The 24,582-nt window shown below is 54.5% G+C and overlaps 2 protein-coding genes across 8 annotated transcripts in view; one reads left to right on the forward strand and one right to left on the reverse strand.

Annotated features, from left to right (window-relative positions):
* Positions 1 to 2,165, forward strand: part of TICRR (TOPBP1 interacting checkpoint and replication regulator) — a 53,067-nt gene extending 50,902 nt beyond the window's left edge. The window contains exons 21-22 of the mRNA XM_023187148.3: positions 117 to 242; positions 1,126 to 2,165. Coding sequence (XP_023042916.1) covers positions 117 to 242; positions 1,126 to 1,256 — 257 coding nt within the window. The 3' untranslated portion in view covers positions 1,257 to 2,165. The remainder of the gene's footprint in view (positions 1 to 116; positions 243 to 1,125) is intronic.
* Positions 2,121 to 23,426, reverse strand: KIF7 (kinesin family member 7). 7 transcript variants are annotated; one of them, XM_023187146.1, is made up of 19 exons: positions 23,295 to 23,426; positions 20,849 to 21,200; positions 17,986 to 18,186; positions 17,220 to 17,613; positions 16,631 to 17,024; positions 15,851 to 15,967; positions 15,069 to 15,296; positions 14,126 to 14,259; positions 13,575 to 13,690; positions 13,256 to 13,405; positions 10,412 to 10,614; positions 7,844 to 8,041; positions 7,304 to 7,429; positions 6,983 to 7,159; positions 5,644 to 5,859; positions 4,438 to 4,644; positions 3,523 to 3,721; positions 3,159 to 3,305; positions 2,121 to 2,940 (listed from the first exon to the last, which is right to left on the reverse strand). In XM_023187146.1, exons 2-19 carry the CDS (start codon positions 21,174 to 21,176, stop codon positions 2,576 to 2,578), a joined length of 3,900 nt encoding a protein of 1,299 aa, XP_023042914.1. In that variant the 5' UTR covers positions 21,177 to 21,200; positions 23,295 to 23,426; the 3' UTR covers positions 2,121 to 2,575. The 7 variants fall into 7 exon arrangements, with proteins under 7 accessions (XP_023042914.1, XP_023042912.1, XP_023042911.1 ...); XM_023187144.1 differs by having other exon boundaries at positions 14,126 to 14,256; positions 16,505 to 17,024; XM_023187143.1 differs by having other exon boundaries at positions 13,256 to 13,402; positions 16,505 to 17,024.
* Positions 23,427 to 24,582: the final 1,156 nt, after the last annotated feature.

The raw sequence follows: 24,582 nt of genomic DNA on the forward strand, positions 1-24,582 counted from the left end.
GTTTCTTTTGGTCAGAGTGCTTGACAAGGAGGAACTTGGGAGTTGCTTCTTAGGAGGCCTGGGCTTCCGGGTTGGGGGTCTAGGGATGCTACTCTTACCATGTAGGTTCTCTTTAGGCTCCACCCCACCTCCCAGCTGTGCCGTACGGAGCTGCCTCTCTGCCAGTGCCCTTCAAGCTCTGACCCAGTCTCCACTGCTGTTCCAGGGGAAAACACCTTCTTCTCAGAACAAAGACTCCAGAGGTAGTATTTATTGAAAGTCTAGGACCCTTTCTTGTGGGAGACTCTCTGAATTCATCAGGGTTGCCAGGCAGCTTGATTCTAGAGGAGCTCTGGAGAGTGCAAAGTGTGGGATAGGTGACTTCGTGCCTACAAGTGTCATGTGTGCCCTTTCCAGAGAAACTCTACATTAGAACTTGTGTGCATGTGAACAGAAGTCCCCTCAAAATCCTACTAAAATTCCTTGGTCCTCTTGAAGATGGTGATAGTTGTGACCTTGCCACAACATACTGCTCATCTGTAGTCTAAGAATCTGAATAGGAAGGTGTTCTGAGCAGCACGAGTGATAGGCCTGTTTAGAGCTAGTTCCCCACAGCGGGTTTATCCCCACGTTCTGTACGTTCAGTGGGACACAGTACTGACTGTAGTTATAATCAGCCTTCAGACTCTAGGATTCCCCTTCCCCTTCCAAATCCTATTCCCAAAAGAACAGGATTTGGCCTGTTAACTGCCCTGGTTAGCAATGTTGCTTTCTGCTGCTAGAATCAAAGGGGGAGTGCAGGAGGAGGGGACCTTCGGTGGTTCAGTTCCCTCAAGACCATGATATAAATCATGCAAAACAGCATAACCCCAGAGATCTGAGACCTAGAAAGAATGTACAGAATATTAACCTGGGGGAATTCAAACCACAGGTACTTTGCATTTTCAGAGCTGCTTCTTGCTGCCAGCACGGTGCATAGCACCTTCTAAAAAGTGTAGGTACCATTTCTGCAGGATGAGCGAACCTCCAAGCAGTGCTGATTTTCTTAAAGTCTGTTTTTGTGTGTAACCCTCTGCAATTTAAGTCCATTTTTTTGATTCGGTCCTCAGTGACTCCTGCCTGCTAAACCTTTCTACCTTCTTCTAGATGAGGATGTGGATGTACTTCCCTCCACCGTAGAAGACTCTCCTTTCAGTCGTGCATTCTCCAGGAGGCACCCCATCAGCAGAACTTACACACGGAAGAAGCTCATGGGAACCTGGCTGGAGGGCTTGTAGCCACAAACACTACTGAGCCCAAAAGATGAAGGAGTCAGCCAGGACCCTATGGGTATAAAGAAGTTGGAGGCCTAGTCCCAAGCCTCTTTTGCCATGGTCAGTGTTCAGATTGCCATTAGAATGCCTTAGGGTTTTCTAATTCCCCTCATGGATCCAATCCATCTCCTGGCACTGCCCCTTGTTGGGGAAGTTGCAGGAGGAGAGGTGGATGGCAATGTAGTTGGTGCCATAACTCAGGCAGCCTGGGAGTCGGGAAGCCAGACAAGAATCCCATTCCAGCCCCACCCCAACCATGGCCTTGGCAAGTCAGGGGGGCCACTCTGCCTCATTTATGCAAATGGAGAAAGGAGCCCTCCCTGGGGTCCCTTGAGCTGCTGTAAGGCCGGGCTGCTGCAACACAGGCAGCACTTTGTAAACTGTGAAGCCATATATGTGAAACTGAAGAGTGTATTGGGCAGCAGAAGCTGTTTTTTGCCTTCCCTGTCTAACAATAAAATCATCTCTAGTGACTGAGCACTCAGTACGTTTATGTTTAATGTTGGGCCTGAGGTTAACTGTGACCTTGGTCCAGCTCGAGTGGCTTCTGGAGCAGCCACATTTCAAGGACTGTCCAAGAGTCAGCCAGTTCATGGCACAGGCCTCGCCCATTGCCCACTCCTGGGGAGACCATCACCTGGCTCGTCGTTTCCACCGAGAGTGCCCCACAGACCCGCTGGACCAGCCTGCCACTAGGTCCTGGCCCGGGGTCTGGCTAACGGTGACGGCTGACTCTGAACTCTGTTTCCAGAAAGCATTCAAGCCTATTGTGTTTCCAAATCTGATTCCTCCTATTGTCTTGTAAATCAAACTCTAAGTGAAAACTTCCCATTTCTCCCTTCAGAGATTTTATTAAATGTTTTTTTAAGATCCTAAAAATGTGCTACGTCTCCCAGTTTCTCCTATATACATAAGACCATTTAAACCACAACCTGGTTGCCACCAACCCTTTCGTGATGATTCTTGGCCAAACCACAGAACTACAAGCACATCCATTTACGCCTCAAACCAGAATTGTCCTGAGACTCGAGCAAGACACAAGGCAGGCGGCAATTGGGTACCACAGCTTCAAGAAGTAAGTGGTGGGAATTTGCATATTTTTTATAATGAGGGTCCAGTTCTTTTGGGCCATGACCCAAATTTCTTGATCCCAACGAGTGTAGAGATGAGGGCCTGGATTTAGGGTGTGTGGTAAGGACTGTCCTTCACAGAAGCAAAACAGGCAGCTGCCCCTTTCAGCAGGATCAGAGTGCTCCCTCCAAGGCAGGGTCTGCCCCGAGGGCTTACAGGGGGTTTTTCCGGACATCAATCATCCCCGGGCTGGCTCGTCGCAGTTCCCGCCGGGGCTTGGACAAAGGCCCAAAGTTCCAGGGCAGGCCTGCCTCACCCACAGGAAGCACCCGCCCCACCAGGGGCTCGGCCACCTCCCGCTGCCTCAGTTCCTCGGGGGATCCCTGCTCCTCGCCACACAGGCTCGAGCGTTTCCAGGTCAAGGGTAAGGGAGCGTGGACCAAGTCCCGCGTCTCCTCCTGGGTGCGGGGGGCCTCAGTGACGGGGTACAGCCAGAGCAGCTCAGGTGCCGGGTGGAGCTCATCTTCATTTCCAGGAGCCTGTCTGCCCTCCGAGCACAGGCTCCTCTTCTCCCCGCCTGTCATGGAGAATAACGTGTCCTCATCAGAAACAGAGGTGGCAGCACCTTCCCGAAGCCCTAGCTCCCAAGTGCCCCAGCACAATAAGCAACCTGTGAATTGAGCCAATAAAGGCTCCAGGGAGAGTGGTCTCTAAGCTTTCCCCAAAGAAAGGGGACAGGTCTGACTTCAGAGCGCGGTGGGGCAGGGCTCAGTGATGGCGACAAGGAGGAGTTACCCCTGCTGTGGCCTACAGCGTTCACACCGCCGAGCTTCTGTTTCAGTTCCTGGTTTATCCACATGTAGCGGCCCAGATCCTTCTCCAGAGCTTGAATCCGGGCCTCATACTGCCTCCTGCTGTCTGCTAACCCTTCACTGAGGTGGTCTAGAGTGGAAGGGCCGAGGAGAGGGTGGTGAGGGCCTGCAGGTGGGTAGGCGGCCAGGGCTATGGGGGTAGGGGCTGTGAGCGGCAGGGGCCGGGGCGGGGACTGGGGGCGAGGGGGGGTGCAGGAGGACGGGGGCCAGGGGGAAAAGGGGGGATGGAGGGGGCGGGGTTGTGAGCTTTGGGCCAGGGCTGTGAGCGGTGGGCTGGGGCTATTCACCTCGACTCTGCTGCAGGAGCAGCTGCATGTTCTGCTCGTGCTCCTTCTGCTGCAGGGTCAGCTGGCGGTCCATCTCCAGGCGCTGCCGCTCCAGGGCCACCTCCAGCCAGTACACCAGCCTCTGCTGCTCCTCCAGCTGCATCTCCAGTTCCGAGAAGGCAATCTGCTGCTGGTGCTGCTCCTCTCGGAGCGTCACCACCTGTCCCAAGACCCAGCCAGGCTCAGCCCCCACCATGACCTCTCTTCATCCGGCTAATCCTCAACCACAGACACAGCGTTGGCACACTTGCCACCACGGCACTAAGAAATCACCAGGGTCTTCCCTGCTGAACCAAGACTTAGCCTCAGACACCTTCTCAACAGTGCTCTAGTTATCTTCCAACGATCAGAGCTGGCTCTCACCTTATCTGCTGTCTCTTGCCACCAACCCTTTCCTAACCCCACACCATGGAGCTGGCAGAGCCTCAAGCTGTGGGATTTCATCTAGACCAACCTCAGCACTATGGACATCTGGGACCAGATAATTCTTGGTTGTGGGGGCCTGTCCTGTGTGTTATAGGATGTTTGGTAACATCCCTGGCCTCCACCCCCACCACTGTGACAACCAAAAGTTATCTCCAGCCATGGCCAAATGTCACCAAAGGGCAAAAACACCCCCTACTGAGAGCCACTATTGTGGCCATGGACTACCCTGAGGTGAGCCAATCAAAGCAGAAGTGGCGGGGTAGGAAACTGCGTCTCAGTTTCACAAGTAAAATAAGCTTTAAAGGCAGGTGGCCCTAGAGATGAGTTGGTCCTGATTCTGTCCCCCAGCCTGGGAGGAAACGGGATATCCGCTGGAGCAGCTGCCATGAGACACCTCCCCGCCGTGCCGCCGCAGGAGGAGGAGGTGGGGGCCATAGGCTGGTGGCCCACCTTGTCAAAATACTTGCAGAGGAGGGCTCTGGTCTCTGAGGATGAGAGGTAGCTGAGCTTGGCCATGAGGTTCATCTCGCACTGGGACAGCAATGAGGCTGAGGCCCGAAGCACCCGCTGGCGGCATGTGATGGCCTCATTCTTATATTCAATGGCGGCATCCAGGGCCTCGATGGCCTCATCCAACTGGAACAGCGTCCGCTCCTCCTGCAGGGACAGGGGCATGCATGGAGGAACAGCACCCACTGCCTGAACGCTTAAGTCCTGGGCAGACACGCAACAACCAACACGTAGCCACAACTGGGCCTTAAGGGTCCCCTCGTCCCAAGGGCAGAGTCAGCGCATCGAGAGAGATGCCCCCTGCTCACTGTCACAGCCCCGACCCCAGGGTGAGCTGGGGCTACTGCTCAGAGGCAGCCTGCTCAACTGCAAGCCCCTGTGAATGATCTACATTCAGGAAGCTCAGAGCACCCTAACCAAACAAGGCATAGTTGGGACAGCCACGGAGGCACCAGTGTCTGCTGGGTAAGCTTCTACAGATGGGGATACATTTTAAGAAATGCATCATTAGGCATTTTCGACATCATGCAAACATCAGAATGTACTCACACAAACCTAGATGGTATAGCCCACCACACACCTAGGCCACAAGCCTGGACAGCATGTGACTGTACTGAATACTGTAGGCAGTTGTTAACCGTGGTGAGTATTTGTGTATCTAAACATAGAAAATGCACAGTAAAAATGCAGTATTATAATTTTCTGGGAGCACCATTGTATTAGCTGTCTGTTATTCACCGAAATGTCACACAGCACATGACCGTAGTCACATAGGCCTTCTCTCTGCTCAGGGAACACAGATGTGTGGGCATGAGGTGCACTGAGTATGCTCCTGACACTGTATCCACACACAAAGCCAAGATGTGTGGGCAGCACAGGAGTCCGGGCTCCAGCCAGAAGGGAGCTGAGGGATCAGCACGGCCTGGCCCCTGTGTTCCAGCCAATGAGGCCAAAGCAGGGGCAGAAGAGCCAGGCCAGCCCTCCCCAGCCCCCACCTCCACCTAACAGTGCAAACTTGGGTCTGCTGACAGCAAGGCCCAGCACCCACAGAGGGCTGGAGCAGGGGCTGAGGAGAGCAGACAGAGAGGCAGATGATAGGAGCCAGGGGCAGAGGCTGAGGGGCTGAGCCAGGGGGCCGCAGGGTACCTCGGGGGACAGCAGGTTCCCCTGCCTCAGCTTGCTGTCGATCTCCAGGCGCTGCTTGAGCAGCGAGTCCTTCTCCTGGCGCAGGCTGTCGATCTCCCTGCGGATCTGCTGCTGGCTCTGTGCGCTACCCTGCCGCAGCTGCCCGCTCTTCTCAGACAGCTCCTTCTCCAGGTGCTCCAGCCGGCTGGACACTCGCACGATGTCCTCGTTGAGGGCCTGGGGGCAGAATCGCCAGGGATTAGAGAAGGAACAGGCACTGTCCTCACAGGGTGACAGAAAGGGCAGGATGCTAAGGAGGAGTTGGGTCCTTCCCTCAAGAAACCAGCACTCCAAATGTTCTGCTCAGCAGGGAGACCAGACTTAGTTCACAGAAGCTCCAGGAGGTGGGGCTAAAGGGACCAGAGCATTCACAGAGGGGCACTCAGAGATGGTGAGAGGAGGATAAGGACCAGAGGGACGTGGCCCTCCTGGCAAGAAGGGGCAATGGGTAGGGGTGGGAGGAATGACCTGTCACTGAGATGACCGGACTGGACAGTGATAGGAATTGGCCAAGCCCCAAAGGCTTTTCTGGGAGCCAGATGAGGGAGGAAGTGAGGGCTCTCCTGGCCGAGGGAAGTTATGGATCATCCAGTAGCACCCTGGATCCTCCTGGACATCAGAGAGATGCGTGCCGGCAGGAGCAAGGCTCCTGGCCTTTGCAGGCCTGGGACACTGGGCATCTGGCCCAAGTCCCTGTACTGGAACAGGCCCTGCATCAGTGACTGCCATCCCCCTCCAGCCGTCATGGTAACGTTATGATCCCATCTGACAGAAGAGGATGCTGTGGCTCAGAAGCTGACCTTCCTATTCTAGATGGAGTAATGATGCCAGGCAGAGAAGTCTCTTTCTACTTGGTTATACCACCTTCCAATACCTGCACCTCCTCATTTTTCCTGCACAGGCCCTGAGTAGTGGGGTTAATGAGTGAAATGAACTGGACGAGGGACACTTAAAAGAGGTTCTTCTGTGCATACATCTGTAACCGTGTCATAAATATCCTGAAGCCCTACGGCTCACGGGGAGGCACAGGATAGAACCCAGAAGGACAGAGCTTCCTCTGTCTGGAACTTACCTGGCAGAGATACCACCTAGAAGAACCTCGCCTGTCTAGACCTCGCCTGGCAGGGACATCACCTGGCAGGACTTCACCTGGCAGGTTTATCACTTGGAGGGACCTCACTTTGCTAAACCTCACCTGGCAGAAACTTACTTGGCAGGAACTCACCTGGCAAGATCTGTCCTGGCTGGACCTTACTTCACTGGACCTCACCTGGCAGGATCTCTCCTGGCAGGGCCTCACCTGGCTGGACCTCAGGCGCTTGCTTTCCAGCCCTGTCTTCTCCTGCATCAGGGCCTCCTTCTTGGCCAGGATGGCCTCCCGCTTGTGGAGCTCCTCCCCAAGCTCCTCCAATGCCCGCCGCTGCTGTAGCACCTTCTCCATCTCCTGGTCCAGCCATTTCTTCTGCTCCTCAATCTTCTAAGGAAAAGCAGGGAGGGAGGGAGGGAACTCAGGGCCCACCTCTGGCTTTGTCAGCCGCCACTCAAGGTTCACTGGGGAGAAAGGTGCACCCACCAGCCAGCCCCCAGGGGAGCCCTGGGTGCGGACGCAGCCTGGCCCCACCTGCTGCTGCTCCAGGCTGACCACAGAGCCATTGCTGCCACTGCGCCTCTTCCTCTGAAAGGCCGCGATCTCTTCCGTCTTAATCTTCAGGATCTTCTGCTGCTGCTCATGCTTCAGCTCCAGCTCCTGGGTGAGGAGCTCAGTGGGCAGGGCTGTTTATGGTGCCAGCATCTTACCAGAGCCTGCCACCGATCCCAAAGCCCCCAGGAGTGCCTGCCCACTCCCAAGACGGCCCTGTGAAGCGTCCCCCAGACCCATCCCACACAAGTCTCCCTGGAGACTGGCAAATAGACGCAAACACTTAGAAATAAGCCCATGCCAGTCACCTCATATACCTCATCTCACTGAAGTCTCACCCTGGCCTTGAGTTTTCCTGTAACACTCTGCATTTTCAGATGAAAAAACAGACTCAGGCTAAGTAACCTGCTTTCTAAGGTCACGTAGCTGTGGGTGGCAAACCCTACCTGGGCTTCCCTGGCTGGGCTGCCAGCTCAGCCTACTGGCCTGGACAGAGGGTCCCTGCCCTGCCGTGAGCCTGACCTTGACGCGGTGCTGCCGCTTGCTCATCTCTGCCTCCAGGCGCCGCTTCTGCTCCGTCTCCTCGCGAAGCCGCCTCTGCAGTTGTCCCTGCTGCTGCCGCATGAGCTGCACGTTCCGCTCGAGCTCCTGCAGTCGCTTCTCACTCTGGGCTGACAGTGACACCAGCCGCTCCGTAGCCTGCTTCTTCTCCTTCAGCACCTGGGACCCACACAGTCTTCACTGGGCCATGCACGGGGCTACTGCGAGCCTGCCATAGTGCTTGTTGAGCTGGGCACTCAACGAGGGCAGGCAGGACCAAAGGACTCATAAATGGACAGAGGGACAGATAGAGGGCAAACGGATAGGTGGGTGATAGACCAATAATAACAACAAAAGGCCGGGTATGGTGGCTCATGTCTGTAATCCCAGCACTTTGGGAGGCTGAGGCGGGTGGATTACTTGAGGTCAGGAGTTTGAAACCAACCTGGCCAACATAGTGAAACCCTGTCTCTACTAAAAATACAAAAATTAACTGGGCGTGGTAGTGGGAGCCTCTAATCCCAGCTACTCAGGAGGCTGAGACAGGAGAATCACTTGAACCCGGGAGGCAGAGGTTGCAGTGAGCTGAGATCGTGCCACTGCGCTCCAGCCTAGGCGACACAGCGAGACTCTGACTCAAAAAATAATAATAATAACAATACTAATAATGGTAAATACTGTGACATTTACCATGCACCAGGCACCATACTAAGAGCTCTGTGTATATGAAATGATCCTAACGAGCCTACGAAAAGTGTAATTATGATTATCCCTATTTTACAGATTAGAAAACTGAGACAGAGAGGTTAGGAAACTTGACCAAGGACACATAGCTAGTAAGTGGTATAACTGCGATTCAAACCTGAGCAGTCAGGCTCCAGAGCCCATGCTCTCAACCACTCCATGATATTGTCTCTTGGACATTTGAACTGAGAAAATAAGGAATGAATGATGGGTGGGCACCTGCAAGGATGGACGGATGGAAGGATGGGAAGGACAGATGGCTAGGTGGGCGAGATCATATGAAGGTAAAAAAATAGGATAGACCAGGCACAGTGGCTCATGCCTGTAATCCCAGAACTTTTGGGAGGCCAAGACAAGTGGATCACCTGAGGTCAGGAGTTCAAGACGAGCCTGGCCAACATGGTGAAATACTGTCTCTACTAAAAAAAAAGAAAATACAAAAATTAGCCAGGTGTGGTGGCATCCGCCTGTAGTCTCAGCTACTCAGGGGTCTGAGGCACAAGGATTGCTTGAATCCAGGAGGCGGAGGTTGCAGTAAGCTGAGATTGCACCACTGCACTCCAGCCTGGGCAATAGAGTGAGACTTGGTCTCAAAAAATAAAAAAATTAAAAAAATAGGATGGAGACCGTTATGGGCTGCATTGTGTTTCCCCAAAATTCCTATATGAAAGCCCTAACCCCCAGCACCTCAGAAAATGACTATGTTTGGAAAGAAGGTCTTTAGAGAGGCGATTAGTTTAAATGAGGACATTAGAGTAGGCCCTAATCCAATATGACCAGGGTCCTCATGAGAAGGGGAAGAGATACCAGGGCTGCAAGCAGACAGGGGAAAGGCCATGTAAGGACACAGCCAGGAGGTGGCCGTCTGCACGCCAAGGAGTGAGGCCTCAGGGGAAACCAGACCTGTAGACACCTTGACCTTGGACTGACAGCCTCCAGAGATGGGAGAAAGTAAACTTCTGTTGTCTAAATCCCCCTAGTCTAAGGAAGTTTGCTATGGCAGCCGTAGCAAACTAAAACAGACAGAGAATGCATGAATTAACAAAAGGGGATGGAAAGGGTGGATATACCTGCAGATAAATGGACAGGTGGTCAATCCACTGATAAAAGGCTAAATCAGCTAGACGCAGTGGCTCATACCTATAATCCCAGCACTTGGGGAGGCCCAGGTGGGCAGATCACCTGAGGTCAGGAGTTCAAGACCAGTCTGGCTAACATGGTGAAACCCCGTCTCTACTAAAAATACAACATCAGCTGGGCATGGTGGCGCATGCCTGTAATCCCAGCTACTCAGGAGGCTGAGACAGGAGAATCACTTGAACCCAGGAGGCGGAGGTTGCTGTGAGCCAGGATGGTGGCCCTGTATTCCAGCCTGGGCAACAGAGTGAGACTCTGTCTCAGAGAAAGACTAAACCGATGCATGGGTTTGATGGACACATGGACCAACGGGTAGACAGACAAGGGAGTATGGGATGGAGGGGTAAGCGAATGGAGAGCTGGAAGGGGGACCGGGGGACAGAGGACTGCATGCTACAGGGTAGGTTTCTTTAGATGCCCACCCTTCACCCTCTCGTTGGTCTCCCAGGTAGTCTTCAGGCAGGAACTGCCCCCCTGCCTCTACTATATGTAAAGCTGGGCGGACCTCCGGCTTGTATACGATACCAGACTCACCCTGGGGGGCCGGGGCTGGAGCGCAAGGTTCCACAGTGAACTTGGACCTTGGAGCCCACATGTCCTGGTCCCAAGGATGGCAGCCTAGGAGGCAGGAGTCACCCCAGCACCCCACCCTGAGGCCCTGAGACTGACCTGCACCTGGCTCTGGGCCGCAGCGACCCTCCTGCGGAACTCCTGGAGCCGAGACCGCTCGCCAGCATCCTGGGGCTCCTTGCCCTCGAGCTCCCGCAGCTGCCTCTGGCCTTCGCTCAGCTCAGCCCGCACCCGCTCTGCCTCGTGCTCCAGCTCCCGGATACGCTGGCTATGCTGGCGGTTCAGGGCCTGAGCTGCCTTTCCTGGAAGAAAGCAGGACTATGTCAGCACAGGCAGCCCTGCTCCAACAAGAGAGCAAGCTGTTTGTCCCCCTGGGAGGTTTCCCAGCCCTTGGACATCTGCGTGGGTTTCACCAAGCCTTTGTACCACCAGTACCACGGTTTACTTAATATTTTTCTTCAAATCAACTCTTTATTTATTTATTTATTTATTGAGACGGAGTTTGGCTCTTTTTTCCGAAGCTGGAGTGCAATGGTGCAATCTCAGCTCACTGTAACCTCCGCCTCTCGGATTCAAGTGATTCTGCTGCCTCAGTCTCCCAAGTAGCTGGGATTACACGCACGCGCCACCACACCTGGCTAATTTTGTATTCTTAGTAGAGATGGGGTTTCACCATGTGGACCAGGCTGGTCTCGAACTCCTGACTGCAGGTGATCCACCCGCCTTGGCCTCCCAAAGTCCTGGGATTACAGGCGTGAACCACCGCGCCCAGCCTCAACTCACCTTTTAAATGAGCCTCATTCACTACAGCGACCCAAGGAAATTACAAATTAATTAGTTTTATTTTTACCAAATGCATTCTAAAATAAATATATAACCTGAACCTGTATATAATTAAGCCTCTAGAACTAACTTTCATTTCCAGGAAATCTGGAGGACAAAAGAATGAGCTACATGACACCACAAAAAAAGCGAACGGACAAACCCCAAACGTGGGGTTTGGGACATTTCACAGGATGACTGAGAGAAGGGAGATGTCAGAGACCTCAGAAACAAATATAGTTGGCCCTCTGCATCTGTGGGTTCCACATCCATGGGTTCAACCAACCATGGTTGGAAATCATATTTTTCTAAATAAATGGCTGCATCTGTACTGACCATGTATAGATTTTTCTTGTCATGATTCCCTAAACAATACAGTATAATAACTATTTACACAGCTTTTACGTTGTATTAGGTATTATACGAAATCTAGAGATGATTTAAATCACTTCCTTTAAAGTGATTTAAAGGAAGATGTGGGTCAGTTACCGTAAATACTATACCATATTATTTACTAAACCCTTTTTGAGCATCCACAGATTTTGGCATTCACGGGGTCCTGGAACCATTCCCACATAGACACCAAGTGATGACTGTATGATGTGTGTGTGGAACAAGTTTGGAGCCTGATTCAAACAATCCAGCTATAAACAGACACTGCTGATAATGGAGAGAATGTGCTTATGCTCTGGTCATTACGTGGACATTAGTGCCAGGCGCGGTGGCTCACGCCTGTAATCCCAACATTTTGGGAGGCTGAGGTGGGCGGATCACGAGGTCAAGAGATCGAGACCATCCTGGCCAACATGATGAAACCCCATCTCTACTAAAAATACAAAAATTAGCTGGTTGTGTTGGCACGCGCCTGTAGTCCCAGCTACTCGGGAGGCTGAGGCAGGAGAATCACTTGAACTCGGGAGGCAGAGGTTGCAGGTGAGCCAAGACATGCCACTGCACTCCAGCTTGGCGACAGAGTGAGACTCCATCTCAGAAAAAAAAAAAAGGGGGACATTAGTTTCATTAGGTGTGCTGATGGTATTACAGTTAGGTTAAAAAAAAAAGTTCATATTTTTAAAGCAGCACACTGGGAGGTATAGGGAAGAAAGGACATGAAGTCTGGCATGTCCTTCAAAATATTCAGCAAAGAAAAAAGGGAGAGGTAAAACAAATGTGGAAAAATCTTGGTAACTACTAAGTCTGGAGGATGGGTATATGGGACCCACGGTACTCATCTTATGTCTGGTTGAAAATATTTATGATGAATTTGGTAACAAATTCATTAACTATTAAAATAAAAATGCTCAACTGGCCACCACCTAAAATTACCCCGTCCCCGCCTGCGCTCATATCACCAGTAATAGACATAATACAATTTGGAGACACTCAGTTCTCCATGACACTCATTGTGTGCTCCCCAGAACTGAGAGATACTTTGCCCAGCACAATGGCTGAAACATTGCAGTCACTTGATAAAGAAGAAGAAGTGCTGGGTGTAGTGGCTCATGCCTGTAATCCCAGCACTTTGGGAGGCCAAGGCGGGTGGATCACCTGAGGTCAGGAGTTCAAGACCAGCCTGGCCAACATAGTAAAACCCCATCTCAACCAAAAATAAATAAAAAATGAAAAAATTAGCTGGGTGTGGCGGTGGGCGCCTGTAATCCCAGCTACTCAGGAGGCTGAGGCAGGAGAATCACTTGAACGCGGGAGGCAGAGGTTGCAGTGAGCCGGGATCGCACCATTGCACTCCAGCCTGGGCGACAAGAGTGAAACTCTGTCTCAAAAAAAGAAAAAAAAAAGAAAAAGAAAAAAAAAAAAAAAGTACTGCTTACTAAGAGCTATTCTAAGCACTTCACCTGAATTAACTCCCTTCACCCTCACAACACCCCTATTCAGGAGGTACAATGACTATCCCCATTTTAGAGATGAAAAAACTGAGGCACGGAGGGGTTATGCTAGTTGTTCAGGGTCACACAGCTGGAAGAGGCTGGGCTGAGTATCAAACCTAGGCTATCCGGCCCCTGCTCCTAACCACCTCATTGTTGAAATCCCTCTAGAACAGTGCAGAAGTAATGATGAGAAGTCCCCCTCGGGTGGGAGGCCCACCTGAGGCCCACCCCTCACCTGTGCGGACCAGCTCGCCAATGAGCTCCTCCTTCATGCGGATGTTGATAGCCAGCTCCCGGATCTTCTGCTGGGCCTGGGCCAGCCGCCACTCTGAAGCCGTGGCAGAGGGGACCTGGCGGGCCTGAACGGCCTTGCTCCCACCAACTGCTGCAACAGGCAGCCTGTCAAGGTCGCTGCCCCAACTGACAATGGGGGAGACAGAGGAGTGGAGGGCAGGGGCTGCCAGGGAGGGTGGGTGGACTGTCCCAAGGTGGCTGGCCCAGGACTGTGAAGGGGCAATGGGGAGGAGGCCCTCTGTGCACCCCACCCAGCTTACCTCTGGACCCTGGGATGGCTGCATCCAACTCTTCAAGGCAAAGCTCTGGGCCCTTCCTCTCTGGCAGACTCCCGGGGCGGGCCCCCGCCCTCTGGCTGCAGTTGCTGATCCCATTTCTGGAGGACAGAAGGAGGCCGTGCTCCTCCCCAACCCCTGCCCCAGCCTGGCCACCCCAGGCCTGGAGGGAGGAAGAGAGGCCACCAGGTCTTCCATCTCCCAGGGTTGATATAAACCCAGGATGTGAGTCTGGCAGAATCAGGAGTCTATGGGCAGTTTTAGGAGGTACAGGGCAGCTGGACGGCACAGAAGGCCATCCTGGAGGCTGAAGTCAGGAGGCCTGGGCCCACCCTGTATCACACTCACTCCGGTGAGACCTTTCGCCTCAGAGCCCACAGCTCTCCCCCAAGGGCTAGCCAGGGCAACATAAGGGCACCGTAGGATCCAGAGGCTTTCCCACTGCTGTCAGGAGAGGAGACGGTGGGACCCCCAGCCTGCCTAGCCCTGGGCCCTGATCAGGCCCTTGTCAGGGGGGGACAGTGGGTCCCACTCACCTGCGTAGGTTTAAGGTCCGCCTGGGCAGCTCCTCCTCCCCCTCTTCCTCCTCTGAAGCAGCTGAAGAGCCACTTCCCAGCCTGTTCACCTCAGTCAGCAACTCAACTCCAGCCTCCCTGACATTTGTCACCTGCTAGGGCAGTGAGCCATTCCCATTTCAAGTCATCGTCCCTGCAGTATACCCCGCCTTGCCTGCCCTCCTCACATCTCTGCCTCCTCAAGTCCTGCTTTACCTTCATGATCCAGCCCAAATGACCCCTCTGGCAGCCTTTTGAATCTCAAGCTGGGGTGAGAGCTTCCTCCCTCCCCTCCCCTCCCGCCTGCTTTGGCTCCCATGATACCTGGTACTCCTCAGGTGACAACCTGCCCTTTCTACCTTGCGTACAGGTCATCTGCACCCAAGTCCTATCTCACCAACAATTCCCTGCCAGAGTGATGGGTGAACACGAGACTTCTGCCAACCCCCAGCTTTGAGAGCTGAGATGATCCAGGCCTAAAAGCCCCAGAGGACCCAGAACTTTCAGGCAGAGCAGGAGTAACCTTTGTCCAAATAAGGTTCACCACGTGGAAAAGTGAACTTGCAAAGAGAGCCATCCAAAGACAGAGCGGGTGGTCTGAAAGGTGATAAGCTCTCTTTCTGCAGAAATGTACAAGGTTTCCACCTGGTGCCGGAAGCCAGAACCCCCTCTGTAACCCCTCCTCATTCCAAGTGATCTTCAGCTACCCCAGGGATGCCCGATGCCACTGGACCCTTCTGAGAGGCCCAGAGTCATTCAAATCTTGGCTCCTCCTCTGGGGACACCTGAAAGCAGCCTCTCGCATCTCACAGCCAGTCCCATTAAAACATGAGTGGGGGACACATGCCCCAGTGCCCCCTTCCCCTGCCCCGAGCTTGACCAGTCCAGCAGGGCCCACTGACACCCAGCCTCGCCCTCTCCTCACCTCTCCCTTCTGCTCAGAGCCAACTTCATCTCCAGGGAAGCACACAGGGGGCACCATGCCCAGCACGTGGTCGTGGGCACCCCCCAGGGGGGCTGTATGAGGTCGAGGCACAAAGGACTCGGGAGGCAGGCCATTCAGGAGCCCCGGGCCCCCCCAGCCAGGCCGCACTAGCTCTAACCGCAGCCGCAGTTCCACCATCTCCTCTTGCTGCTGGCGCAGCCGGTCGCTCTGCAAGACATGGTCCAGGTGCCGAGGGGGCATGAATGCCTCAACAGGCAGGAGTGTAGGAAACTGAGGAACAGGTCTGAGGCCACTCTACCATCTCTGGGCTAAAACTGAGGAGGATCAAATACTTTCCTTCCTTTCCTCCTCCCCTGACCCCAACAACTCTGCAGGAGTTCAGACTCAAACTCACCCCTCAGGTCCCATCACACTCCTATCCTGCCAGACCACCACCTCCAACCGCCGCCACCAGAGGGCGCGAGGAGCAATGCGGACCAGGTTACGCCAGGCCCCAAGGTCCCCCGCTGCTGCCCCTTCAGTCCCCTCTTTCGTCCAAGCTCACACCACCCAGCAAAGCTGCCCTGCCTGGCGGTCCTGCACACCCACCTGCGCTGTTGTGATGCTCACCTCCACACTTTCCCTCATGTGCACCTCCTAACTCTACTCCCCTACCCCGCAGTATCCCACCCTAACTCCCTCCCATCCTGAGAAACTCAGCTCTGCCTTCCCTCCACTCTCCTCTGGGAAGCCTTCCCTGCACTGTGAAGCGGGCGCTGCACCTGCAGTTTGTACTGCTCCATGGCGTCCTCCAGCGCAGCCAGAAAGTCTCGGTTCTCCTCCTCCAGCCGCGCCACCTGGTTCTGCAGGCTCAGCAGCTGCTGCGCCCCCTCATCCTCCTACAGGGCAAGGAGAGGAGCTTCAGAGGCGGGGGTTGACAGGGCGAGCTGGACACCCGGCCTCTTCTTGTCTAGCCCTGCTTCCAACCTACTCTTCCAAGCCCTGCCTGCAGTGGAAACTCCAGACCCACTGGTGGGGAGGGCACCCCAGACCCCAGCTGGCCTGGATGCCCTCTGCAAGCCATTTGGGTCATCTCTTGTAATTATCCATCGTATTTGTATTAATAATATCACCACTATTATTAGGAACAATTTATTGCATCTTCACCAGCATGCTAGCCACATGTGACACCCTCAGCCCTTACAACATCCCCACTAAGAGATGGGGTAAGTCCTACGGTTGTCCCTATTTTACAGCTGGAGACCTGAGGCACTGTAAAGTTACGGAAGTGAACACGGTAATCAGCAGAAGTGACCGAATCCCTAATGTGCCCTGCCAACGGGCAGGAGGCAGGAGCACAGCTGCTGTCTGAAGACCCTCTTCCTTCCTCTCCACCACTTCCCCCTGCCCACAACCACAACCTGTCCCTTGGTCACCTTTCGCCCGCCGGCCCCCTGCGCCGCCTGGCCCTCGACGGAGGCGCTCTCGATGCCGCTGTCGGGCCCAGAGGCGGAGCTCAGGGCACTGCGTTCACCCTCGACCACGCACAGCCAGTCGCGCACCTTGCGGGCGGTGGCGCCAGGCAGCCCGGGCTCGGCCTGCAGCTCACGCAGGAGGCTGTAGGCGGCGTCGGTGCAGGCTCGGTAGCGCGCGCACTCGGCGTCCAGGCGCATGGCGGCCCCAGCGGAGGCGGTGATCGGGCCCAGGGCGCGCCGGCCGCGGTGGATGATGCGGGTTTCGGAGCGGTGCCGTGGCGGCCCCCGCGCGCCGCTCGCCACCTCTTCGGGTGGCCGCTCGGCCTCGGGCCGCCAGTTGACCGTGGCGTGGTTGCGGATGTTCTGGGCGCGGCTGGCGTAGTTGAGGGTGTTGAGGGTCTCGTCGAAGTCGGAGGAGGAAGGGCTGACGCAAGCGATCATCACCGTCTTGGCATTCCCACCCAGCGAGTCTTTGAGGATCCTGAGGGCGCGAGGGGGAGGCTCTCAGGGGCCCTGACACGCCAGGCCCAGGGCCAGCGGGCCAGACCCGGGACCGGCTCCTGGCACGGCTCCCCGTGGGCCGGAGACCTGGGAGTACCTGGGCTTCCACCCCCAGTGGTGTGACACTCCCCGCCTCCCCGGCCCCCAGGCCACACAGGAGCCGGGGGAAGCTCACCGGGTGATCTTGGAGTCCCGGTAGGGGATGTGGCTGCCCCGGCGCTGAGGGTCCCCCAGGGCGCTGATGACGTTGCCCAGTGCCAGGAGGCTGCTGTTGATCTGGATGCTCTCCTTGAGCCGCTCGCCGGTGCTGCCCGTCTTGAGCACCCTCTCTGAGCCCGCCAGGTCCACGAAGTGGAATTTGGAGACGAGCAGCTGGCCCTGGGCGGGGCGGGGCAGGCGGCTGGGGGCGCGCCCCCGCTGCTCCAGGGTCACAGTGAAGACAGTGTGTGAGCGGCTAGACAGGCGGTTGAGGTGCGTGGCTCCCGTGTGCCGCGCCGCGTTGCCCATCTCCAGGAGGCTCAGCACCTCGTCCAGGCCCTCCACGTCCACCTCCTTCACCCCGCACAGCACTGCGGGCACAGAAGGCCGTGAGCCCCAGGGCAGGGGCCGCCAGACTGACGAGCCAGGAGGGCAGGCAGAGCAGAACTAGCCCCAAACTTGCCCTTCCTGACCCACCGCTCCCTCCCCACGCCCACGGGGTACTGCCCTTCCTAGTTAGGGCTTGAGGGGCTCCGGCTTCCCACTGGCCCACCTCAGTGCCTCTCACTCTGGGTATAGAAGCAGTACTGAACTCATTGGAGACAGGAAGCTAAAGCAAAACCTCCCAGGGCTTGGGTTTTCCATGAGGAGTTGCCATTCCCAGACAGGTAAGCACCCCACTCCAAGCAGGTGAAGCCTCCCTAAACCCCTCTCCGTCAGCGGAGGACCCCAGAGTTCCTCACCAACATTCCCATGCTCATCTTCCCGGAGCTGGATGTCACGGCTGGCAGTGCCCACCTCGAGCAGGTCCCGGAACTCCTCCTTGTACACTTCCAGGTAGGACACATGCACCAGACAGTCGAGCAGGTCATTCTCATCGATGAGCTTGAAGGCCTCGGCCATGGCCCTCGGGACAATGCCCTGCTCATCCTCAAGGAGGGAGGCTGGGGAGACACCGCAAGGCCTCCTGCCACTTCAGCTGGACATAACCCAAGTCCCCCAGGCCCGCAAGCTCATAGGCCCCTGCCAGAGCTGGAGGATGGTGCTCTAGGATGGAGAAGACAGTGGCCAAGGCCAGGATGGGACAGGTGGCCTGAGCTAGGCTATGCTTCGGTGTGGTCAGGCAGAAATATAAAATTTAAGAGTTGGAAGCAACCTCTCCTGATTCAATCAACCCCTTTCATGATGTAAGCATCCCCTTCACTGCATCCTCAACAGATTAGCAAATAACCTTGCCTTGATTACTCCTAATCCATGCTGTTATCTAAAGGGCCTCCTAAATTTATCCCAAGGAAATAATCAGAGGAAGTTCAGAATAGCACTCCTCCTCATGACTTCAAAAAATGCAAATATCCTAAGTGTCCATTTGAAGATCAAACAGGAGATCTGGCCAAATCAACTTTTTTTTGAGACGGAGTTTTGCTCTTGTTGCCCAAGCTGGAGTGCAGTGGTGTGATCTCAGCTTACTGCAACCTCCACCTTCTGGTTTCAAGCGATTCTCCTGCCTCAGTCTCCTGAGTAGCTGGGATTACAGGCGTCTGTCACCATGCCCAGCTAATTTTTGTATTTTTAGTAGAGACAGTGTTTCACCATGTTGGCCAGGCTAGTCTCAAACTCCTGACCTTGTGATCTGCCAGCCTCGGCCTCCCAAAGTGCTGGGATTACACGTATGAGCCACCGTACCCAATCAACTATTTTATATTCACAATGGAATGCCAGGTAGCCCATTAAAAAGTTGGATTTTTTTTTTTTTTTAGAAACAGGGTCTTGCTGTATTGCCCAGACTGGTCTCCCAACTCCTGTGCCCAAGCAATCCTCCCACCTCAGCCTCCCAAAGTGCTGGGATTACAACTGTGAGCCTCTGTGCCTGGCCTAAAAATTTAGATTGAAGAATATTTAATAATACAGAGAAATGTTCATGATACATTGTTTTTTTGTTGTTGTGTTTTTGAAATGGAGTCTCGCTCTGTCGCCCAGGCTGGAATGCAGTGAAGCAAACTTGGATCACTGCAAGTTCTATCTCCTGGGTTCAAGCAATTCTCCTGCCTCAGCCTCCTGAGTAGCTGGGATTACAGACCCCCACCACCATGCCTGGCCAGTTTTTTTTTGTTTGTTTTTTGTTTTTGAGATGGAGTCTTGCTCTGTCACCAGGCTGGAGTGCAGTGGCGAGATCTCGGCTTACTGCAATCTCCGCCTCCCAGGTTCAAGCGATTCCCCTGCCTCAGCCTCCTGAGTAGCTGGGACTACAGGCATGCACCACCACGACCAGCTAATTTTTTGTATTTTAGTAGAGACAGGGTTTCACCATGTTGGCCAGGATGGTCTCGATCTCCTGACCTCATGATCCACCCGCTTCAGCCTCCCAAAGTGCTGGGATTACAGGCATGAGCCACCGTGCCCTGCTCAGTTTTTGTATTTTTAGTAGAGATGGGGTTTTTCCATGTTGGCTAGGCTGGTCTCGAACTCCTGACCTCCGGTGTTTCACCCGCCTCCACCTCCCAAAGTGCTGGGATTACAGGTGCGAGCCACCATGCCTGGCCAATGATACATTGTTAAGAAAATCAAACAAGACACAAAAGAATGTGCATAATATAATCCCATTTTTGAAAAGTAAAATAATTTTCCCAGACAAAGAAACTGGAATGCTAACAGGGCAGGGGATTTCTGAAAGGCAATTATCAAGTACTTTTATATTTCGTGCATGTGTTTTGCTGTATTTTCCTAATTTTTTTACGACAAAGTTATGTTTCTGTAACTGCTATGGTCTGAATTTGTTTATGCTCCCCAAAATTCACATGTAGAAATCCTCACCCCCAATATGATGGAAGTGGGGCCTTTGGAAAGTGGGTGGGGAGAGCCCTCATAAATGGGATTAGTTCCCTTGTAAAAGAGAGCTAAGAGTGACCCCTGCTGTGTTCTACCATGTGAGTTTAGAGAGAGAAGGTGGCTGTGAGGAAGAAGGCCCTTCAATCTGCTGGTGCCTTCATCTTAAACTTTCCAGCCTCCAGAACTGTGAGGAATAAATTTCTGTTGAGGAGCCACCCAGTCTATGGTATTCTGTTATAGTGAAGGGAGCAGAGCAAGGCAGTAACCTGAGAGAAAGCAGCTTGTGTTACTTAAAAGGGGACACTTCCTTCAGTTGGCCCAAAGGATCTTTCTCGAAACTGCTCCAGAGCCTGGCTGAAGCACCTTGCAGCCCTGCTGTGCAGCATCCAAAGCACGTCTCTTCCAGGACACATGGTCCCCGTTCCCAACTGCTCCAGCTAGAACACAGATTCCTGACCTTTCCCAGCCAACCTGACAACCTCCAGAGACATGCTACCTTCCCGTACCCTTCCTCTGCTGAGGTCCCCAGAGCCAGGCAGCATGGCGCCATCTCTACGGAGGTGAGAAGGCCACTCACCTCCAATGACTCTTCCTTCCTCCCTACCCCATAGACATGGCTGGTCCCAGCCTGGGCCACAGATCTCTGTCTAGGAAATTGACTCTTCCTCCCCCAGCATCCCCACCTTTCACGGGGACAGGCAGCAAGAGGACAGGGGCAGAAATCCAGGAAGGAACTAAGGCTCCTTAAAGTGGGCAAAGGCCCCGAGCAAGGTCACTCACCCACACTGGCCTCCCCCATGGTGTACGTCTTCCCTGAGCCGGTCTGACCATAGGCAAAGACGGTGGCATTGAAGCCCTCGAAGAAGGCCTCAAGGAGGGGCTGAACGCAGGCCTGGTACACGGCCTCCTGCCCGGCATCCTCGGCCAGCACCACGTGGAAGCCAAAGTGTCGGTCACGGCCCAGGGTGATGCGGCCGAGCCCTGGCTCCACCTGCAGGCAGCTCTGATGCCCGTGCAGCAGTTCCTTGGGCAGCAGTGGTCGAACTCGCAGGGCAACCCGCACTGGGGCCTCCTCAGGCCCTGGCAGCCTCTGGGCCTCCAGCCCCATGCTGAGGGAGGACTGCTCTGGGCCCTGTGGAGAGAGAAAGAAGCCCTGGCCATCAGCACTTGTACTCCAGGAGCTAGACTCACCCTGCAGGGGACTTGAGCCAGACCCTGCAGCTCCTGACCTTAGAGGGATTGGGGGGAGGGTGGTCAAAGTTCAGAACATCCCCGTGTCCAACCTGGTGCTCAAAAATCGCAAGGGTCATGACATATATAGTCCCCCTAAGTAACAAGTCATGGCTCCCAGCACTGGCGAAATGAGGCCCTAACTCCTGCACTCCAGTGTTTCAGCTGCATTCTTCCCTACGGCCCAATCTCCTAGAATAACGCACACACACAGCACCACACCACACCACACCAGGGAACTCTTGTCCCTAACACCCACTGGGTTTACCACAATCTCTGTCTTTGTCAAGTCACCCACATCCCCTGCCCCACCTTCTTCAAAAAAGTCAACAGATCCTTCAAGACCAAGCTCTCACCACCAAATCCTGCCAAATCCATCTCCTAAATATCTCTCAAGTTCACCTGCTCCTTCCCATTCTGTTGTCAAAGCCCTGGTCCTGGCCATTGACACTGTGCCAGGATGACTTTGAGCAGCCTTCCCCCTGGTCTCAGTCTCCCTGTCCCATTCCGCAGGGTAGCCAGGGACATCTTACTTTTTCTTCTTGAGACAGGGTCTCCCTCTTTCACCCAGACTGGAGTACAGTGGCATAATCACTGCTTACTGCAGCCAAGACTTCCCAGGTTCAAGTGATCCTCCCACCTCAGCCTTCAAAGTAGCTGGGACCACAGACACGTACCTGGCTAATTTTTATTATTATTATTATTATTATTTTGTAGAGACAGTCTAGCTATGTTGTCCAGGCTGGTCTTGAACTCCTGGGCTCAAGGGATCCTCCCAAAGTGCGGTGATTACAGGCATCAGCCACTGCGCCTCAGGGGCATCTCTCAAAATGCAAATACAATTATTTCACTCCCTGCCTAACCCCAACTCTCCAAAAAAAGGCTCTCCACTGCCCTTGGGATTCAAAATATTAAGGGAAAAAAAAAAAAAGACAAGCCTTAAATCAGGCCCTGCCTCCCTGGATTACTCACCTCCCACACCCCAGGCCTTTCCTTGCCTCCTCTCTCTGCCTGCAACGGCTAGGTGTTACCCAAGCCTCCTCATCCCTCCCGGCTAAGGCTGCAGGCACCTTCTTCTTCAGGGAGCCACGGAAGCTCCCCTTCTCTGTGACCCCACCACGACACGCACACAACCCCCAGTGCTGTTCCACCCGCCCGTGATCACTCTACTGCAACTGCAGGTTACTACCCGCTTCTCTCCCCCACCTCCCAGACCAGGAGCTGGAAGGCGGGGACCCTCTGGGTCCACTTTGCACTTCATCACCAGCGCCCAGCACAAGGTCCCACGCTGCCCAATAAACAGTGATGGATAATCTTCATCCAAGGAACTTTCCACGTCCTCCCTCCTCCTACAGCGTTCTTCACCCCCACCGCCACCCCGGCACGTCATTCTTTACCCTTTAACCTCTCTCTCAGCACAGTAACCTCTCATTAATTCAATCACCCGGCCCCTATTGGGCGCCCGATCCTGGGCACATAGCGGTAAACTCTGCCTCGCAATACCGTGTGGGCCTTCGCGCACCCCTCCTCCGCGTGAGCATTCCGAGCCCGGTGCAGTCCCGGCTACCGCGCGCCCCTGCTCTCCGCACAGCGCTACCGCTCCGAAGGCGCTCTGACATCCCCGCAGGCGCAATCCCGAGCCAGGGTAGGGCAGCCGGGGCTGGAGGCGGCGGGGCGCGGGACGGAGCTCCCGGAAAGTTGGAAGAAGTGATTACAAATGGGGACCCGACTCACGCGGCCTCGGCGCTCGCCCCTCCTTGCAGGCCCGGGATGCCGGCGTCAGCCCCCAGATGTCGGGAAGAGGGCGCCGGCCAGTCCAAGGAAGAGCTTCCAGGAGGCTGGGGAGCAAGGGTGCGGGGCTCCTCATGCTGGCTCAGGTCTCCCAGGCGTGCCGGCTCCCAGGGTCAATAGGCCCAGGCCTGCGCGAGGAGGGAGCGCGCGCCTCCCTCCACCCACCCGGTCCTCGCCCCTAACCCGCTCTCGGGCCCACACTCACCTGCCTGGGTGCGAGCGCCGTCCCGGGCCAGGCAGTCAGGCTTCGATCCCCAGTGCGGCGCGCTCCGATGCCGTCATCGGGACCCCCGCCCCCAAAACCAGCCCTCCCCTCACCCGCAACTCCGCCCGTCGGGGCTCTCGGGGGCGGAGGCGCGAGCCGGGCGGCGTCGCAGAGTCTGCCCGCAGACTGGGCGGGCGGGGCCCGTGCGGAGGGCCCAGGCCTGGAGAGTCTGAAGCATCCTCCTGATGGCATCGACTTATTTTCTAGAATGTGTCTCCAAACTGGACTCCAGGCCATCCTGTCCTCAGCCCCGAGTCACCTTCGTCCCCCATCTCTGTTTTCCACTCCCAGTCCCAAACCACGCCCCCTGCACGCCACTCACAAAGCCAGCAGAAACCTCCATCTCCCCACGTTTAAAAAAGTTTTCTCAGTTCTGAGACTCTCATTTTCTCATATTTTAGTATTTCTAAAATTGAGTTCCATCTTACACTCATTGTCAAGGGAAATTTGGCACCAGGAGGGGCAGGAGAGGTGATCTGGCGGTGTCCCCGGCAGCCGGCAGCCTCAAAGAGATGGTTGTTGTCTTCACCTCTGAGACCTCTGATCCATTGTTTGCACTGGAAGCACCGTGAATGGGTGAATTTTATAATCTGAAAACATATTTGTCACTTAAAATGCCATTAGAAAAAGTAAACTCCAGTGTCGTTTCTAGTGATATTTTATTATGTATATAGAAGATTACCTGGCATAGACAGGCAACATAATTAAAGGCTATGGAAATTGCCAGGCTCTTCAGATAGATCTATATTAGGAAACCCTCAGCCTCTAGTAACAGAAACCACAATTTGAAGTGGCTTGAACGATAAGGTCATTTGTTATCTTGGGGAACAGTGAAACCCAGAGGGATGAGGGCTCCTGGGCAGGTTGAGTCAGTGGCAACATTACCAAGGAGCTGGCCTTTTTAACTGTTTTTTGGTTTTGGTTTTGGTGTTTTGTTTTGTTTTGTTTTGTTTTGTTTTGCCATTACCTTCAAACAGAAAACGTCCAGAGGAAGAAGACAGCAGTGTGTGGCAAGGCATGCCCTTTGGATCAAGAGCCCTCCGAGCTGATTGCCTTCCCATTCCATGTACCACACAGCTTAGGCCTGTCCACCCACAAACTAATCACTGTCAAGGGGATGGAACTACCATGATTGGCTTGCAATACCTGTGTGAGACAGCGTGGATATAGGGAAGTCATCCACAATCTCCACAACCACATCCTCGAAGCTTCATAGAGGAGAGGCTGG

The sequence above is a fragment of the Piliocolobus tephrosceles genome, chromosome 6 (genome assembly GCF_002776525.5).
Source record: "Piliocolobus tephrosceles isolate RC106 chromosome 6, ASM277652v3, whole genome shotgun sequence".
In the NCBI taxonomy this organism is placed as follows: Eukaryota; Metazoa; Chordata; class Mammalia; order Primates; family Cercopithecidae; genus Piliocolobus; species Piliocolobus tephrosceles.

Excerpts from the sequence above, each read along its gene's own strand:
- KIF7 (XM_023187141.1), bottom strand. The coding sequence starts at position 21,176 with ATGGGGCTGGAGGCCCAGAGGCTGCCAGGGCCTGAGGAGGCCCCAGTG. Across the intron at positions 14,260-15,068 it reads GCTCTGAGCAGAAGGGAGAG|CAGGTGACAAATGTCAGGGA; the intron begins GTGAGGAGAGGG and ends TCACTGCCCTAG. Across the intron at positions 7,430-7,843 it reads AGCGGCAGCACCGCGTCAAG|GAGCTGGAGCTGAAGCATGA; the intron begins GTCAGGCTCACG and ends CTCCTCACCCAG.